The sequence below is a fragment of the Rhea pennata genome, chromosome 2 (assembly GCF_028389875.1).
Source record: "Rhea pennata isolate bPtePen1 chromosome 2, bPtePen1.pri, whole genome shotgun sequence".
Classification (NCBI taxonomy): Eukaryota; Metazoa; Chordata; class Aves; order Rheiformes; family Rheidae; genus Rhea; species Rhea pennata.
The window spans coordinates 18063769-18084458 of record NC_084664.1 but is presented as its reverse complement, the minus strand read 5'-3'; the positions used below and the strand labels follow the sequence as shown (position 1 = coordinate 18084458).

Genomic DNA, 20690 nt, shown 5'->3' with positions numbered 1-20690 from the left:
GGAGGAATACTGTAACTAACATGGTCCTGCAGAACTGTACCCAGAGCTCACTCTGGCATAGCACAATGTATACATAAATCACCACACATGGAACCAAAACTGAGTAGCACAAGGGCTTAAAGGATTAAAGACTTATTCTGGAGGTTGGAGTTATTCCTGGTGCAGTCACTAGCCCTAATTCACCTCTTAACATCTTAAAACTGGCAATAATCAATGCTTAAAAGAAGGCAGCACAAAGCATTGTCAAGGAAAGTCATGTGGAAGACAGTGTCCAACCATAGCAAATGAGTGACAGAGTTTCTGTCTATCTCAGCTCTGCAGTGAGGAGGATTCTGCACTGCTACCTGATGTTCCTCACTTTTAGTAAAAAGACCCTTGTAAGATGTTTCTCTCACCCTATTCCTAAATTTTTTCATGTGCAAAATGCACTTCTTCCCCCATAAATCTAATATTTAAGAGGCACTATTTTAATAAATACCGTGAAATCTGAAACAGGCTCTTCTGAGTGAATCTCACTGTTATAAATATCAATACACCACTTTGTTTTAATTTCATCTACTCTAGCCCCCAAAGATGCCTATCATAACACCTACACTGGTCTTGCTGGTCTCCCTTCTCTCACCATTCTTAACCCTATGGCGAGACATGGCAACAGCACACATGCTCCATCTTCCGTTTCAGAGGCCTGGGAAGTTTGAAGGTAGGACGAGGAGCCAGACCACAGAAGCAGCTGCTTCCCAGTGGAGCAATTCCAGCATGGCTGCTCCTTCCCACGAAGGAGGGGAAATGGAGAAGGGCAGGCAGTCAGAAGGGAATTTCCCCGTGTACTCAATTTTCTTCAGAAATGCATGAAGAGGTGTACAAATATACTGTCTACAGGCACAATTCACAGGACCTGACAGGTTTACTTTATACAAGAAGCAACTGTCTCCTAAATTTTAGTGACAATCTAACAGTAATATAAAATGTAGGTATTTGGGGGGTTTTATGGAAGTTCTGTCTTTGCAGGTTAATCTTTTACACGGTCTTGCTGAACTGAGATTCACATTTCCTTTAGCAGGCATTCAAAAATATTTGAGCCTACATATTTTCTTACTTTTTATTTGAAATAGCTATTATTTAAGGTATTTTGTTCAATTTCTAAGATGTGCATACAATGTATACAACCTTTGAAGACATTCAAGCCCCCCACAATTTGTGCTTCTATATAAATGCATTTGTAGATACTTAAATATTGCAGTCGTACATATATTTTTTCTTATGTTGCATGTGTCATGAACACTTGCCTACATGAACAACAAGAATGCCAAAAAATCTCCTAAGTCTGGCCAGAACTGCAGTATTTATACTTGAATTAAAATTAATTCCATGTGCAAGTTAAAGTAGCACTCCATCAATAAAGCATTTCAACCACTGTCTGTGGTATGACACTGAGGCATCTCTTTTCATTTTTATCTGACACTAGGGATTTCTTGCTTTACGTAGCTAAGAATCACTAGTGAAGTATTAAAAGATATTTTTAAGTACTTCTTTGTTCTCTTATATCTAGTTTAAAGAATTATTGAAAGACTTGGGTGTACATGCATACATAAACAAATTTTCATTTTATTTTCCTAACATTATTTTTTACATGATGGACTTTGGAATTATAAACACTGCTTTCCAAGTACTCACAATTTGATCAAGTTCTCTCTCATTCTAGTTCTAAGCCTTTAGTAATTTTGCTTGTTGATAGGCTGAACAAAATATATTAATTTCTAAAGTAGAGAAGCATGAAAAATGAAAATTTCCATTTACCATTCTCACACTTTAAATAGTTTCATGCAATTGTGGACAGGTTTCCATATTGAAGCATGTCCACTACTAAAATCTAAACATGACTATATTCACAATCTAAGTAGGAGAGACAACTTGAGAACTATATAATCAGGAGTGAAGAGCCTTACCTGTAGAGATATAGATAGAGATATATACTGTCTATAGATACGCCATTGAAAAGACTTCTGAGGTTCATCAACAGTAATGAATTCCAAGTATCCTCTCTAGGAGAACCTCAGGTCTTTATTAAAAAACAGCATGGTTATTTCTCTCAGCTCTCAGGAAAATACGAAGGAAGAAATAGCAGATTGAAAGTTTTGAAAGCAACACCTTGAACTGTATTTATGTGCAAACAGAAACAAGTGTACCATGCAAAGTGGACATGTAATGTGCTTAGCATTAGGGCAACAGCTGAGCAAGTAAGATGCTGAATGTTACACCAGGTTAAACTTGCAAAGAAGCCTTTCAGTATAGCCCAAATGACATGAATCAAAAGCTCCAACCTAAAAATGTCAAGGCATAATGAACCACAGAGATTCATATTATCCATGCATTTTTACTTCTCTTTGGCTACAACCACTGCCACTGGTCCCACATATGCTAACTGAGCAACAGCAGTGAGAGTGGATTAACCATTGTTAGCAGACAGAAGGAGTTATTCTACTGCAATGGTTAAAGGATGGGAAGGAGCCAAAGTTTTGCTTACTCCTCACTAGTATTTCTGCTGCACCTAATGGCAGCACAGTCATTGTATCAGTGGGATGTGTAGCGGTATTCAAAAAACCAAGTAATTCAGTGCTTTTATTAGTAACTTATGTTACTTAAATTCCAGTACAAACTTGTAAAGAAATTTCTCCTGAGGGAAAAATGTAATTAGTTTTAAAGTTTTCCAGAATATTAGTTTTTTTTTAAGTATGTCAGACATACAGAATTGTAAACATCTATATTTATATGCACCAAAAGATTTTCAACAAGTCTGTGTAAAAAACTTGTTTTTATTGTTTTAGAGGCTGCCTATTTATCATATATTTTCTTGTCCACCATCAGCATCTATCCAGACACAAGACCACGCTAGGATTATTTCAGTCATGCATTAATCATAGTTGATGAAAGACTTTAGGCAAGTATTCAGTTTTAATAAAAACTCTTGAAAGTTATTATCCACATAAAGAAATATCTTGGAAAGTTTCACCCAAAAAGCAAAACAGAAACCCAATAATTAATAAAGAAATTATACCATTTTTAAGTTTTAAATAACACTGAACAGATGGCTTAATCTAAAGGTCTCTATAAGCCAAAAATAGCAGATAAAAATGCAGGAGAAAAGAGTGGGTGATAGGAAAGTCCACAGTTCCAGAATTTGAACGTATTACATAGCAGAACTATTGTAAAATATATTGAAGAGTGGAAAGGGTGAGGAATTTGTTTGTTGTCCTGGGATGTAGATGGGCAAGAGTGGCATTCTTATAATATTTATTAAAGCATCTAATTTACCTTTAAATACTTCACAAGTTTCTGAATTTGCCAGTATTCTGATGGTAAATCAATGTTTCCTTCCTGGTGACGTTCTGGTTGTTCTTCATCTTCCTCAGTCTCTGAGGAACTTTCACTAACTTCTTCATACTTTTCTAAGGTTTTACTAAAAATAAATAAAGAGCATCAACCCCTTTACCAGATATAAACTAATATGAACAAGTACATCTAAAACTGATATGACATCATCTCCTAATAACAACATTAGATAAATACTAGTAATTAACATTACCAAATACCAAGTATGGTGACAATTATTATAGGTATTGAAAATAAAATAAATTGAAGGAAAAAAAAAGCATACCATTTTGAAGCTGGTTGTATTTTAACAGATTCAGGAGAAATGCTAGTCGTTTTCTTTCTGATTTTTTTAGACACAGTACCTCTCCTCCTTTCTTCTTCAGTATCTTTTTTTGTAGCTTTGTCACTAAAATATTTGCTAAAAAAATATTATTCAATATACATAGCCAAAATGTTATGGTTGGACACATATCATATAAATATATAACAGCTTATGAACCTGAACAAGGAACTTGACTAAAAAGAAAGTATGCTGTGTCTTAAGTGACTAATTTTGCTGTACTAAAATTAGTGGAATATTAGAAAATATATGTTATGCTGACCTGTATGTAATACAATAAAGAATTAGTATATGAAGTCAGATTGTCACAGATCCATCTATCCTTGGATATCATTTCCAGCCATGAGCAATGGCAGCTATCTAGGGAGGAGTATAAGAACAATGGAAGAATATAGTAATTTTTCTTCCAGAATATTCTTCAGGAAATTGTGGTTCAGGGACTTCCTGAGTGTCCTTACATTACCAATTTTAGATGGCTTTTTCTTCTCTGAATTTGTACAGTTGCTTTTTGAATTCAAGTAAGTTAATGACCTTTACCATCGTGTGACAAAGAATTTCAGAACGTAACTACATGTTATGTGAAGAACTATGTCCCTTTGTTCTGAAACTTCATCTGCTCGTTTCATTCCATGCACCTTGTTCTTGTATTAGAAGAGACAGTAAATAACTGTTCCCTATTCAACTTCTCTAGTCATTATTTTTTATCTCTAATTTATCTTCTCTCAGTCATCTTTTTCCAAACAGAGGAGTTCTAATCTGTCCACTGAGCTGTTCCATAGTTTTCATCTTGCTCTCCTCAAATTCTGCAAGGATTTCCAGGCCTAGTTGGGCACAGTCTCTGGTGATATCTTGCCCCTAATTTACAATGTTTTGAAAATTAAATGTCCTTTTGAGCCTGGGCTACTAATACTATCTTAATCACACCAGTAAAACAGAAGACTACCCATGGTTTGTGCACAAAATTATGATTAGACCCAATTTCACTACATCTAGGCTCTAATGTCCTAGAAGAAGAAAAGTTCCTTGTCCTTAGACAGCCACATTTTTGCATCTGATGACTCCTGTTTACATCCAAAAACTCTTAAAATGTCTCTTGCAACATGCCAAAATCCTAAGCTTGATAGGATATTGACTTCTTTCTTCTGCAGGATGGCCACCAAAGCCCTTCTCCTTCTTCCTCTATGAACACTTGAAACTGAACAAGATTCCGATTTCAGAAGAAGAATGTATTAATATCCAATATATGTAAACTCTATTTTTGGTGTCTAAATGTTGAGATGGTCTCAGTGAACGCTGTCGTTATGCAAAGTTAGAAAGGGAACTCATAGGACTTTGAAATACTAAAAGCAGGTATTACAGGAGTCACCCTATTTTTGCATCCTGGATCTCTTTTGCCTTCCTCAGAAAGTGTTATTTAGATAGGACTGTTTATTCTTTGTTGCCTTAAAGGGCACTTTACATTAAAAATATGACAATATGACGGTCCTGGAGGAACAAGTACTGCAGATATTGTTGCAAAATATTGCCCTGCCTTGTCCTGCTGCTGAAAGGAGACAACTGTGAGAAATTAATTTGCTAGTCAATACTCTTTCTTTAAAATCTGCATGTAGTACATGTAGTAGACTTTGTCTTGTTGTTCTTAAGATAATAATGCAAACCTGTAACATGCATACCGATCATTAGCACACGTTAGAGAAATCCTTGAGAAAATTCAATCAAAAAGACAAATACCTGTGGGTAACAGCATGCACAATATTCTTCCACTTCAGAGATGGCTCTAATTTTTTGCTGTCTATGGACTTGCTTTTCACAGAAGAACTTTTCGTCTTCTCATATACATTCTTTTCTGTATAATCATGAGGCTTCTGGGATTGGCCAGAGTCCTCAGCATCAACTACTTCCATATGCTGATAAAACTTTTCAGACGTTGGTTCTTTAAAAAAGCTATATTCCTAATAAAAGAAAGAGACACGATTTGTCAATCATAGTGCTGTATGAATAATACATATTAAAATAATGTTATACAAAAATTTCCAGGATGTAGTCCTTAAAAATTGCATGTATGAGACATAGAATTAGATTTTAGGCATAAAATCAGATTGCCTTTCAAAGAATGAAACATTCAGATTAATCTGAAAATTCCTATGGTGAAAAATGGACTATTCATATAAAAGCTATTTCCCTGCACAAAAGATTTACAGTTTTTACACAAACCCCCCCCCCAAATTAATAAGCATAAAGCTGAAAATAGGATATGATAAACTGCTAGACTTTATTTCCAAGTAATTTAATTGGATATAGTTTAGAATTAATATAAACATATTCCATTTCATGTACAAGAATGGATTTGAGTAGTATGTACCAACCCTTCCACTTTCTCTCTCTGGTACCATGACTGATCAAAAATATCCAGAAGAAAAAAGCCTCTTGTCAACTCTTATTTTCCATGAGAACATATTCAATTTTTACAGGAAAGACAGCTTACAATCATTACTTCTTGTTATTATTGCAGCTATCACTACGAGATAGGTGAAGACTTTCCCTCACATATCTGATTCAAGGCAATTTTAAGGGGACTGTCACAGCAATATGGTCTGTCTTCGATTAATCTGTGATGAGAATTAGCTGTTCCAGGCTTGTTGATCCAATTGTCTAATTGTAAACTAACTCATGTTAATTCTCTCAATCTAAAAATGTAGTCTAGACAAGGCAATTTAACACACACTAAACAAGTCACATCACTGGGGAATTGATGCTGTAGCTTGACCAGCTTGACCAGCTTAGCACATATTAGAGTGTATGTGTGTCCTCCAGCTACTATACAGCAATAGAGCAATTCTAAATGTTTGCTTAAACAAGGTCAATAAAATATTATAAAAGTTAATTATGCAGTATGTGCCAATATGCCAATAAGATACTGTAAACGTTAACTAGTTATGCTACACACATGTACTGTAATCCTCTCCCCAGAAAATAAATCAAAAATATATTCAGCCATGATTAATTTCATATAGGCAAACTTGGAAATAAGGTTAAAAAAACAAGTCAATATTTTTGGAACTTCTGAAATAGATGTTATTTATTACACTACTAAAATTATGGGAATATTCACTTATTCAAGCAATAGCAAAGAAATTTTTCTTTGTATACATAAATATAAAAACTTTCCATTAATTCATACTTCTTATAGGAAGGTGAAATTCTGAGAACCCGCCTCTGTACATCAGCAGAAATTACTATCTTCTTACATTCTCTACTATCCCCGCTTTTCAGAGTTCAGAGTGGAGTTGATTTTCCTTTCAATACAAATGCACTACAGCTCTACAGTATTAGGAATGTAAAATCTATTAAACAAGCTCTTAAACAGGGCAACATGATATGATATTCTTAATCCACTAAAACAGTATAATTTAAGTAAGTTCTTTGGTGTAAATTTACAAGTGGTTTATGTGACAGCTGAAGGAGAATAGGATAGGTTATATTTATTTACTCTTATTAATAAATATAAAAATTTCTTTAATAGCAGATCACAAAAGCAATAAAGGCATATGCTTTATGATACATCTGCATTAACTTTTAGAATTAGAACTGTAAAATTATTTTTAAATTATATATTTTATCTATCTATCTATATATTATACATATTTTACCTTTCACTATCATCAAATGAAGCCAGATCACTTTGAAAACATGTTTAAACAGTACTTATGACTAAAAGCTTTCATACACTGTCATATTTATGAAATGTAAACCAACAAGTAGATAAAAATTTAAATAAATATTTGTGTGTGGGATAAGTAAAACGCATTTTATAATTTATTACATCATGTTATTTCCAAACAGAACAACCTAGAAGTTTAATTCTACTGCTCTTAATGTAAGCTACTGTATTTATGTGTACAACTTGAAATGTTTTGTTCTTTCAGAACTGTCAAACATCTGAATCTCCAAAGTAGTAAATATCAACCCTACATCACAGAAAATCAGACAAAAGGCAAAGGAAAAATTCTCTGTTAATTTCTTCCTCTTTTCATAATTAATGTTGCATATAAATAATCATAATTAAAACTTTTGACAGGTTTTAGCCTGTAATGAATATTGCCACCATGTAATAAACCTGTTATAATCATGTTAGAAATCTGAAGAAAGAATTTTTAACAAGAATGATGAAACAATTTTCATTATAGTGACACTACAAGATTCTGTTGTAATAGATAAAATAGGATGCTCCTTATTCTAGATAATGTAGAGTTCTAAATAAAAGCCAAAGACACTTGCACTGTAGCCTGACTGAGGCCTAGTGGCAACACATGCTATGTGAGCTGGAAGCACACCTATTGGCTCTGACGTTTACATCAGACAGTTCATTTAAAAAAGTGGAGCTTTTATTTATATTTGAATCGCAAAGAATGAAGATAAAAAATAAAGTAATTTTGATTATAGAAAAATGTTATCATAGAAGGTTGACCTTTTCTATGAGGATATGGTAATTTTCTGGTTTAACATTTCTAGTGCTCCATAAAGAATAACATCAGATGAGGGGAACTTTTTATGCAAAATTAGAAGCTGATCTCACATATTGGATCAAACCTCGTATTATTCTATGACAGAAAGATAACCAAAATGTGATATTATTTGCTTTCAAATACAACAAATATTGTAAAAATCCTGTTTTATGATTCCAAAATACCATAAATTAAAAATACCATAAAATACCATTAATACCATTACAATTCTTAAGTATTATGAAGCTTAATTTTAATAGATATATCATGTCACATTCCATATAAGCATTCTAAATTTGCTCATCCTTTGCTATCTTTTTAATTAGAAAACTTTTATATACCTATGACAATTGTTCATTCCTATATTCTTTTTCATTTTTTGTTAGTCTTTGGACAAACTCCTGCAAAAATATGCTAAGCCTGGGTCCAACTGGATCCAGATCACCAGTATTCAATTGTATAAGGCTTTGGGATACACTGTTTTCCAGTGGAGATCTATCCTGCAGTAGTGTCCATCTAGGACAATTCCTTGGGGCAGGTATGTTTGTAAAGTTCCAATCCAGCTATGCTACAAAAAAAGTGGGCCATATAGTCATGGATCAGGGGTAGAAGCCCTCTCCATGAATAACTTTGACCTTTTAGAGAGATCCAGGGATCTAGAGGCTTTTTTAACCAGGCATTAGGACTCACACTGTGAGGCTTTCCTTTCTCTTAATCACACATTGATGAGAGTTTTTTGTGATAGAAAAGGGAAATCGGCTTGCTATTTTCAGAGAAACAAAAGCTAGGAGAAGTTTTAATTTTTAGAACACAGAACACAAATGAATGTGTTATCAAGGAATATATGGTAGCATGGGGGGGATATACAACTTAAGAGTTGTTACTTAGTAAGACTTGTATCTCCAGTCTCACTACAATGGAGGCAAAGCCTCTCTGAAGCCCAAACTAACCACACACAATGTTTAGACACGCCAGCAAATAAAGTCTGTGATGACAGCTCTTCTCCATGTGCAAATACCTGAACATACACTGGTCATTACCACACTTGCAATTACAATTACGTTGTAATTAACAGGAAGATAAGCCGGTTATTAGGTTCTCCCTAGAAGGACCAGAACAACTAGTCTGAGCTTAAGCTGCCTTTACAACTAGGCTGATATCTGCAGCCAGTTTACAGGTACACAAAAAGCCTAATAATACATATACAGAGAACTAATTCAGGAAATGTATCAAACTAGCACCCTCCAGTCCAGACACCCAAGATGCAGTGGCAAAACCTGCATGAAGCCCTTCATGCAAACTCTTCCTACTTTTGTTCCAGCCATGGTTTGTAGTGGTATGAATGTAAGTATAGCTTAGGAAACTCATCCTTATATCCTGTACCATATACAATTGGATGAAGCATACAGCTGCAGAACTGATTAAAACTGGTCTTTGGAGACACCTAACTATAGACCTTGCTTCTTCAATGAGAGTTAGACAAAACTCGAACAAGGTAACTTTTCCAAACAGAGACATGTTATACGGTAAAATTAAACAAAGCAAATAGATCAAAAATTTGAAACATTTCAAAGTCTTAAAGTGTGTCTAAAATCACTGGGAAGAGTTCTTTAAAAAGTGACATAGTATTAATGTTGTAAAAATACTTTTAACTTACCGGTTCATTTATGGAGAATAATTGTCTTATGTCACATCCTAACTACATTCAATAGGAATATATTTAGAAGAAAGTGTTAAATAAATATGAAGAACAATAGTAAAAGTATTTCAAGTTCCTCAAAATTTTTCATTTAATCAGAAATTTAGTTTTGATATAGAGTATAAATATTCAGCCATGTTTTACTACTCTTTTATACTAACAGAATTCTAAAACTTCTGCAAATAACTTATATAATCTAATTCTTACCAAGCTATGATGTACTTGGTACAAAGGAGAACATATACCCAGTAGCAGTAAATACATACCTGTTTAGACATATTTTCTACAAATCTAGGTGATCTTTCCCTTAAGAATGTGACAATATCCTTATATATGTCACTTTTTCTTTCATAGTCAATATCATCTTTCTCCTTTAGCTTACCCTTAAAAAGGAATAAATTTAAAATTATTAATAGTATTGCCTTATACAGCACATTTAATCTGCATGACAAAATACTGCTAAAGAGCACAAGGGTCATATTGTAATGAACTATGTGCAGAAGCCTCATGCTTAGCACAGAATCCACAAAACTTCAATATTGGTTAGTGAAGATGCATGGATCATCTCCATGAACCCCAAAGGATAATCAAGGCCTAACAGGCAAGTCTGCAAGTAATTACTATCAGTTAAAGTGCATCATACTGTGGGCAGTTCTGCTGAGAGGTGTTTAGGGCTGACAGCAAATAGCCAACTAAATATAAGCTTCTGATGCAGTATGGCAAGTGTCCAAAAGGATCAGAAAATAATGTGATTGGATTGAGCCTAGGTTTTATGAACCTCATCCATTAAAAACATCCTAAGCCAAAATTTCCCTAGATTTTTTAACTCTTAGGAAAAGTAATTTGTAGAGTTACACTTCAAGGGACATCCATATCTCTTCAAAATAAGTTTAAAAGTTTTAGTCACTGCTTAAACCACATAGGGAGACTATTACAGCCAGATAAAACCTATCTGTAAAGAAAGATAACTGGAATGAAAAGCAGAAGAAAGGAGAAACATAAGATCTAAACAGCTTCTAGTGAGAGGAAAAAGAATTACTTATGATTTTAAAAAAGACAAAAGAAAACTATATTGGTCACAGACAATAATATTATACCTCAGATCAAGAGCGATGAGAAACTACTGAAGCATCTAGTCCCAAAGTGCCTTTTATATAGGAACCATGTTAAAGACTTTCAGGGCAACTGCAAAGACTAAACGAACACTGCTAGTAGAATGTGCAGAACACACCCCCTGTATAACACTTAAAGAACAAGCACTTAAAAAATAAACAAAAACCAGTATACGTTTATTATTGTGTCTTTTTCTTCAGCACCAATAAACCAACTCTGTGGCCCTAATAGGTTTAATACCACTACCCTAAAACTGTTGGAGTTTTGATTTCAACACATCAAAGTGTTTCAGGGTGTCCTTTATTATTACTTACTCCATTTAAATATACTCCTGCTGTGCTGCAGGTGATATACAAAGGATCAGTGTCATGTGGCTTGATGATTAAATAACAAATTTCTCCATGCATTTGTCTCCAGGGAGGGGCTCGGCATCCATTAGAGAAAGTGTAATCTGTAACCAATTAGCAGTAGTGTTTCTATTAGATTCAAATATACATTTTTAATAGTTATGCCTGATGATTAATATAACATGTATACAAATGAAGGCCCTAAACCAATATCTTACTCTTGAGAATTTATACTCAGTCTGGAATTAATCATGTGAAGTGCTGAGAACCAGGGCCTGATCCAACAAAGAATTGCAACATATGCTCAGCACTTTTCATGATCAGGGATTCTGTTTTCTTCCTCTGCTTCCAGTGAAGTCAGTCATATGATCGGAGCTTATTTCTACAAGTAAAGCTTGAAGAAGAACATTCCATATGTGAAGATAAATTTTATTCTACTTCATAACTTTAAAGTGGAAATAAACAGTGTAATTAATTTGTGAATTTATTTTAGCAAATTCACACAGAACGCAAGTATTTTAATAAGAGTATATATAAATGTGAGATATGATAAAACAAAAGCAAAACAAAAGCAAAATGTAAAATTTGAACCTGATGTATATTCCAGTGATTCCAGTACTGTATCTTCTCCTTTTCCAGAGAAATGCTTGAGAAGATTCACCTCATTATTTACAGCAGCTGGATTTAGTCTTACCTCTCTGCAATTAATAGAAAACAGTCTAAAATCTATTCATCAAAAGCACACCCTCAGAGAAATCAAAATAGAATATAATAGGACTTTTGTCTTGCAAATTGAGTCTTAGTGGTGGCAAAAAAATTAGAAATGGTCTAATTTCTTTTTTTTTTTCATTTTATCTGTTAGTTTAGTGAATTCTAGTTTCACGGCTAATATGAAGTCCTCATAACTACATAACAAACTGAATGTAATACTTAATATTGAAGTAGAGGGAGCTGGCAGATGTTGTTGCCAGGCTACCCTCCACCATCTTTGAAAAGTCATGGAGAACTGGAGAGATGCCTGGGGACTGGAAGAAAGCCAATTCACTCTAGTCTTCAAAAAGGGCAAGAAGAAGGACCCAGGCAACTATAGGCCGGTCAGCCTCACCTCCATCCCTGGAAAGGTGATGGAACAGCTCCTTCTGGATGTCATCTCCAGGCATATGGAGGAAAAGGTGGTGATCAGGAGTAGCCAGCATGGATTTACTAAGGGGAAAGCCTGCTCAACCAATCTGATAGCATTCTATGATGGCATGACTGGCTGGGTAGACGAGGGGAGAGCAGTGGATGTTGTGTACCTTGACTTGAGCAAGGCTTTTGACACTGTCTCTTATAGCAGCCTCCTAGATAAGCTCAGGAAGTGTGGGCTAGATGAGTAGACAGTGAGGTGGATTGAGAACTGGCTGAAAGACAGAGCTCAGAGGGTTGTCATCAGTGGCATGGAGTCCAGTTGGAGGTCTGTGGCTAATGGTGTCCCTCAGGCCTCAGTACTGGGTCCCATTCTGTTCAACTTTTTCATCGATGACCCGGATGAGGGGACAGAGTGCCTCCTCAGCAAGTTTGCTGATGATATTAAATTGGGAGGAGTGGCTGATCCACCTGAGGGCTGTGCTGCCATTCAGGGAGACCTGGACAGGCTGGAGAAGTAGGCAGAGAGGAACCTCATGAGGTTCAACAAGGGCAAGTGTAGAGTCCTGCATCTAGGGAAAAATAACCCTAGGCACCAGTACAAGCTGGGGGCTGACCTTGTGGAGAGCAGCTCTGCAGAGAAGGACCTGGGAGTGCAGGTGGATGACAAGTTGACCATGAGCCAGTAATGTGCCCTTGTCGCCAAGAAAGCCAATGGTCTCCTGGGGTGCATTAGGAAGAGTGTTCCAGCAGGTCAAAGGAGGTGATCCTGCCCCTCTACTCAGCCCTGAGGAGGCCTCATCTCGAGTACTGTGTCCAGTTCTGGGCTCCCCAGGACAAGACAGACATGGAGCTACTGGAGAGAGTCCAGCATAGGGCTACAAAGATGATCAGAGGGCTGGAGCATCTGCCCTACGAGGAACGGCTGTGAGAACTGGGCCTCTTCAGCCTGGGGAAGAGAAGACTGAGGGGGGATCTTATCAATGTGTACAAGTACCTGAAGGGAGGGTGTCGAGGGGACGGGGACAAACTCTTTTCAGTTGTCCCGTGTGACAGGACAAGAGGCAATGGGCAGAAATTGAAGCACAGGAAGTTCTGCCTGACCGTGAGGGGGAATTTCTTCCCTGTGAGAGTGACGGAGCACTGGGACAGGTTGCCCAGAGAGGTTGTGGAGTCTCCTTCTCTGGAGATATTCAGGGCCCGCCCAGATGCAACCCTGTCTAACATGCTCTAGGTGACTCTGCTGAGCAGGGATGATCTGGATGATCTCCGGTGGTCCCTTCCAACCTTACTGATTCTATGATTCTATGATTCTAATATGCCTCCAAGAAAAAATAAACATCTCCCTGGAAATAATTCACTGTTAGTGTGTTATTTGTATGAATTTTTCAATTTGCTACCAAAATGCAACACACATGGAAAAAACCCAAACATGCTCATGGGCACACACTCACATATGCACACCCATAGCTAGATCTCTAGAAAAAAAAATGTTTTTTCAGTAAATTAGTGAACAGTAAAAGTTTCAGTAACTTTAACTTTCTTTATATCACACTGAAAGCACATGATATGGGTTGAAACAAACCTAAGTTAACAAAACAACAACAAAAAATATTTGGTGACATGCCTAGGTTTCCATTTGAAATGCACTTACTGTGAAATGTGTTTTAAAGAACTATTAAGTAGTTGCATATCCAGCTGATTAAGAAGGATAAAGATTTTCATTTTAATCTCTGTTTCAGGGTCATCATCTTTTTTCACTTTATCAAGTAAATGCAACATGGACATATCTTCTCCTTCAACAGTCCCATATCCAGGGCCAAGAATATTCACTATAGGATCTCTGTTAGCTATAAACAAAAAATAACATCAATATAATGTGAAAAATGATTTAAAAATTAACACTGTTCTTACTTCAAGTGCCAAATAATTTCAAAACTGTTAATTTATAAGAATTTTAATAATGTGCATAAGTATTCATCAAATATTATCAAATATGACCATATGATGAAATTCTTTCATTCCTCTGTTGTAGTCTGAAATACACTTGCGTAGTACTAACTTTTAAAAAGATTAAAACATTAAGATGTAAAAATATCTTGATAATAAACAAATTTACTTTTTATAATGAAGACTGATTTACTCAGCCAAGAGGTGAATATTATGTACTTCTCTTTATCAACACTGCTCTTCCCAGAAAATATCTGTATTATCACCAAATTAGAAAATCAATGGGTTAACTCACTGAAAGTGGATCACTGTGGATATATGATTTAGTGTTAAAAGATATCTTAAAAGTTTTCTAGCAGCATTCCCAATGGTCCCTTAACTTCCTCAGCTACGCTAGCTGTTCCTTTCGGTAAACAGTGACATAACTGCATGTCAGTTGGTTTTATAAATACATTTTGCCCTGTTCTTGCAAATGAAGTCCCATACATCTGTGAATGTTTCACTATGAGGACCCTGTTCGTATATTTTCCACTAATTCATGGTTGATCAATGATGGCATTGATAGGGCACTGGGCTAGATGGACCTTAAGTTTGATGCAGTATAAGCGTTTACGTTCTAGTATTGCTGATGTATTACTTTCTACTAATGTTACCAAAGAGTATTACCTATCCCTTTCAATTCTAATGCAAAGTGGATATCCAATTTAGTATATCAAAGTCTTTTTGTCATTTTGAAAAGCTAGGACTTGAATATGATCCAATAGAAGTACCAGTACATATATTCTAAAAGTCTTTATGAGAAGGACCTGGAAACGTTTGCTCTGAACCTTGTACAGGTAAGAATATCTTAAGTATAGCTTAAAATAGCTTTTTTGGCTATTTTTTAAGGAATCAACATTTTTTAAAAGGGTACTTAATTATAAACATAGGAAAAACTGCTAAGAGCATGGGACATCTTTTTTCTGAAATATAAACCTACCATCTGTTACAGTAGCTGGGGTAGTACTCAGTATACAAGAATTTGCACGTGAAAATGGAAAAGTTAACTTTAAAAGTTAATTTTATTCCAGATTTCTCTGTTATTGATTTCTGTGCAAATGAAAGAAGAAATGGAAACTTAATAAAATTCTGGATCAGCACTTTTAGCCACCTTCATGAATCAACACCTTCTAATATATTTAAAATGCATGCATTTCTTCTACATATTTCATAAACACATATTCAGGGAGAAGACATTTTTAAAGAGAGAGAAAAGTGGAAAAAAACAAAGAAAACCTTCAAGGCATGTCTGTGCTTCCTTTAACTTTTTTTCCATAGCAATATTTAGCAACTGGGACAGCTGGTCAAAACTGCGAACTTTGAGAGTTGATTCTGTGAGGAGAAGCAATGGCTGTCCATCTTTACCTTTGGCTTCAGACTGAACAGTTGTTCCACTGGAAAAATGAAATTATATAGTTTCAAAATAAGAACTTTAATAAACAGCAAATTTTAGGGAAGAATTTATCACTAAGAACTTTGTTCAAGCTTCACATGATAAACCAACTTATGAGGTAAGCCCATTTATTCACTGTAACCCAGCATCGGTGACTCATTTGTCTTACCTTGGCAATACCTTTTAAGGGAATTTTGACAGGCTGAATTCAGGAAAAACTAGTCATACAGGACAGGTCACACCTGCTGTTCCGTTTCACACTATGTCAGCTCCTCTTCAGTAAGTCCTCTCTACAATACTGTTAACTGACTTTCTGAGTTTGCAAATAACTGATTTAAAATGATCTGACTCATTTATCAAAATACTCACTCAAATGGCCATAATGACAACACAATTTTTGGTTCACATTTTCTGATTTTCCATCTTTCATATCCAACTCTGTGACTGCCTGAGCCATTGTCTCCATCTGAGCCCAGCTAGTGCCCAGATTCAAACAAGACCTGTGGGACTCATTTTCTGCCTCTAAGTGTTCCCCTTCCACGATGATAAAGGCATTTCTGAATGGGGACAGTAACTCCCTTGTGCTTATGATGCTTCATACTAATTAATTTACCAGAGATATTCCCACACCCTTTGAATGTATATGAAGTCTTTTATATATATATAAAAATAAATAAAATTAATTCATTTTATATATGTATGTTTATTTATGGTTCTTATATATTATTTTTCAATTTCCCTTCCCATTGCGAACATGAAACATTGTGGTGTGTGACCACAGCCTGAAGAGTTGATTTTTCAGCTCTTCAGTTTCTTTTCTGCAGTAACCTGTTTGTCACTGTAAGTACTACTTGCTTAAAATTGCTTGCTGTCCTCTACCTAAATACAAAGCTTCCTGTCTAGGATACTGAAGCTGTCACTCACCTCACTGATCTATTCCACATCTGAGACTTTATTTCACATTCTTTTCTGAGAAATTTCAGATACTACTTTAAATCCTTTTGTAAAGCCTCCTACTCCTATTTTAGTTAGTTTTAGTCTTTTTTGTGAGTTTTTAATGTCAAAATTTATTTGGAAAAGCTTCAAACTTGTTTCTCATCTTGCTTCAGTCCCCTTCAACTATCCTTGCTATAAATCCTGTTTTATCTATTCTGGAACCAAACAGAATTCTGAAATAACTGAACAGACAAAAATAATCTTGTAGGTAGTTTCAGTTAGGAGAAGGGAAGGTGTCAGTTATTTGTTTGGTGTAATCTTTTTATTTCACAGGGTTTCAAATTCCATTTTCTTGACCACTGGAGGAATCAAATTAAACAGCAACAGTTTGCCTGTTCATTATATCATTTTTTTTCAGATAGCATCCTTTTGAATCTCTCTCTGAAATATTTTCCCAAAGGTTAAGTTACCGTCTTGTTCAGGTTCTGCCAAAGCTTGCTACTTCTCCTTATTTCTGTGTCCCAATTCTCATTATCTTCTTCATATAAGATACTAGTATCTTATACTATATCTTAGTATTTAGAATAAATGCTAAAACTACAGCGAGACAAGTCCCCCTGTACACTGTCTGAATCCTTGCTGTGGGTCATATTTATGCCTGTATATTTTTTGGAGACTCCTAATATTTTGGTAGCCTTCTTCCAAAGAGACAATGAATTCTTACAAATTTCATGTAAATGAAGGGCAGATGTCAGACCTAACGATTTAAATAAAGTTTAGTTATTATAGTTTAAGACTGAATGCCTTTCTGGGAGATAATGCTTTGTGCACACTTTTATTATGCTGTTCACATTCATGCAAATAACTTCTAATGGTGTGCAACATATTAAATCTCAGACAAGATGAATTAATAGTTCTTTGTAGGATCAAGCTCTATGAATCTACAGCAAAAAACAGATTGTGTATCCATACACAGCAAGCTATATAGAATTTGGGGAGGGGGCAATATTCTTTAAATATTATGACTATAACTGTAGACTAGTTGTATAGAACAGGGATCTTTGCATTTCTACAAACCAAATTAATAAAAAAGTATCTAAAAAACTAAAATTGCAAGGGATTATGTAAGGTAGCTCTTCAGGGAAATTATACATTTATGTATTTGAAAATAACTGACTGGTAGAAGGAAAAAAATATTTTTTCAAAATGAAGCTGTTACTACAGTACTATTGAAACCACACCTGAATTTGCCTACTTCTCAAACAAAATTTGGAGATTTCTCCAGTAGCTTCATGATTTCGGGAAAAATGATTCTGCATCTCTACAGCACTTCAATATGCCACTGTTCAGAGAATTACAAAAATACCTGGGGTTACTGCAGCATAACTACCGAGTATCAAAATAAAGCCTGTTAGAGTTGGATTGAAAAACACACTCCTGATTATCATTATTTTTTCAGTACTAATTTGAAAATGCTAGAAGAACTGTTGGAATATTTGGTGAGTAAGATATAGCGGTATAACCAAATCTTATGATTGAAGTATATTATGAATATTATGAAATCTTATGACTTTAATATATTAAAATGGTCTATTCTTAGAGAACATTTGGAGACTGCTGTTCACAAAGAAACCATAATTCAAACCTGTGTTTGTTAATATACCTCAGTAACAGCGGTAAAACACTTCTGTCCAACTAGAAGCAACTGTCAACACTAACCGAAGAGACAACATTAATCACTGTTAGACACATAAAAAGTCCTAGGAATAGACAGGGCAAGCCTGTCCCCCTCGCTTCTGCAATACGCTGCAGACTAAACAGGTCTGTGTCACAACCAAGACGCGATAGTCTCAAACTCTCCAAGAAAGCTACGCATTTTAACTCAAAATTTTCAACGTAAAAACAGCTGAAAATCCATCCGCTTCAGCCTCCAGAGCACCGCAGGGCTCTCTGCGTGTTAAATGAGCGTGGCTTTGCGCCGCAGTTCACCTTCAACGTCTCGAAACCCGGCGCCCCTCAGACTTACTCGGTCTCATAGCCCGCTCCAAACACCGAACAGTCCAACTGCGTTTTCCACTCGAGGGGCTCTTTGAAGACGAACGCCGCTTCCTGAGGATGCCGCGTGCTGAAGTTCTCCACGAACTTAATAATTTCATGTAAAAGAGATTCATTCAGGGGGGTGATTTCAAGCGTGCCGCGCCCAGAGCCCGTGGAGGTCCACTGCGCCGCTCTGGCTAACGCCGCTCCCATGCTCCGCGCCTCAGCTCGCCAACGGCAACGCAAATCCGCGGGTGGACGTCTTGTAATGTTAGAACTAGGAATGCTTCTTCTAGCTAGGATAAAGCCCTGAAGTGGGGGATTTGGCGTACCTTGAGGTGCAAACACCTAGCCGGGCCGCCGCGGAGCCGCGGCGTCGCCATGGGGACGCGGCCCGGCAGCCGCCCGTCACCACGGCAGCGGGTAAACAGCAGCGGCCCGGCGGCGGGGAGGAGCCGCTGCCGCCGCCGAGGGCCGGGGGTGCTGCCGCGTCCCTCCTCCGGCCGGCCGGATCGGCTGGAGGAACAGAGCCCGTGTGGGCTCAGGCTTTAAGAGCGGGAATGGGAAGGGACGGGTGTGGTAGGGAGCCGGGAAGGACCTCGGTGCCGCAGGGCCCGCGGGGACACGGGCGGCAGGGCCTGGCGGGAGGACGTGGGCTGCGGGCTGTTGTCAGTGTTTCTGCAGACTCTTTTCTGTTTCTTTCTTTTCAGGTTTGTTGTGTTTTCCGCAGGGATATCTGATCAGCTTAGAAGCAGGTTGAGACCACGTATCCGGCCTCACCAGTGACAGAGGGATGGAGGAAGCAGCTGCTGCTGTGCTCCCAGCCCCGGGTAGCGCTGGCAGGTTGGACTGCATTCCCCTTCTCCCCTTCTCATGGTAAATCTGCCCCTGGCTCAGTTTTCTGGACCCATCAAAATACCTGTCGGATGATAATAATTAGATCTAGGAAAGAGTGGTTACCTGTTGCACAGTAACCAAGGATAGCAAACTGCCTTGTGGTGTGTGCGCCCTTCCACAGACACGTGGAAGGAGTCCTGTCGAGGACGGTCCAGCAGAAGCCCAGCCGTCCCTGCGAGACTGAGTAACGTAGACGAGAGTTATCTTACCAGCTGAGAATTCAGGCAGGTAGGAATCCTCTGGTGACGAGGAAGGTCGTGGAATGTATGTGGGATGGATCTCAAAGAGTAACACTTTTTGGGGTTGAGATGACTGTCTGTACATATTTTACGTACCACAGCCTTCAAACACTAACTTCAGACTGTACACGCAGTCTGCAGAATAATGACTTAAGAATAGTATCAGCTTTTCCTGGTTTATTGCATTACTTTGAGAAGACAGAAAATTAATCATTTGGTTAGGTAAAAATGAAAAGATTTCTTGTAACAAGCCAGGGTGAAAACTTAATGGAATTTTTAATTTGTAGGAATATTTTTCATTGTGTTTTTATGTGTAGGAAGGCATTTTCAGAAAGGATTCAATTTCTTCTTTCAATTGAAATAATGACCATTGAAAAGTTGGGTAGAGAGTTCAAAGGGCAAAATGCCAAGAATAAAAGTATGATCTGTCACAAGTAGTGGGGAGTAAAGAGTGAGTATTCACACAGAGCAGATTATTTTAAGCAGAAAGTCAGTGGAGTAGACAATAGAATTTCTAAATGAGATAATTGGTCCACTGAGCAGAAGAAGAAAACATATTTCAGTGCCTAAGACAAATGGGATCATTTGCCTTTAAGGAGTATCAACCTCTACTGATTGTGAAGGTACCTGGATAATTAGTTTAGGCTTAGTTAGCTGTGGAACTTCATGTGGAGACAGATATCTCAAAGGACCAAAAT

At 36.8% G+C, this 20690-nt stretch overlaps 1 protein-coding gene across 2 annotated transcripts in view; it reads right to left on the bottom strand.

Moving 5' to 3' along the window:
* Positions 1-19069, bottom strand: part of ODAD2 (outer dynein arm docking complex subunit 2) — a 93837-nt gene extending 74768 nt beyond the window's left edge. Inside the window, exons 1-9 of one of the 2 annotated variants that reach the window (XM_062567679.1) lie at positions 18846-19069; positions 15727-15884; positions 14156-14351; positions 11968-12074; positions 11344-11480; positions 10183-10299; positions 5438-5664; positions 3656-3790; positions 3313-3457 (exon numbers count right to left, since the gene is read on the bottom strand). In XM_062567679.1, the coding sequence (XP_062423663.1) occupies positions 3313-3457; positions 3656-3790; positions 5438-5664; positions 10183-10299; positions 11344-11480; positions 11968-12074; positions 14156-14351; positions 15727-15884; positions 18846-19069 (1446 nt within the window). The remainder of the gene's footprint in view (positions 1-3312; positions 3458-3655; positions 3791-5437; positions 5665-10182; positions 10300-11343; positions 11481-11967; positions 12075-14155; positions 14352-15726; positions 15885-18845) is intronic. The other variant, XM_062567680.1, reaches the window with a different exon arrangement.
* Between the last annotated feature and the right edge of the window lie 1621 nt (positions 19070-20690).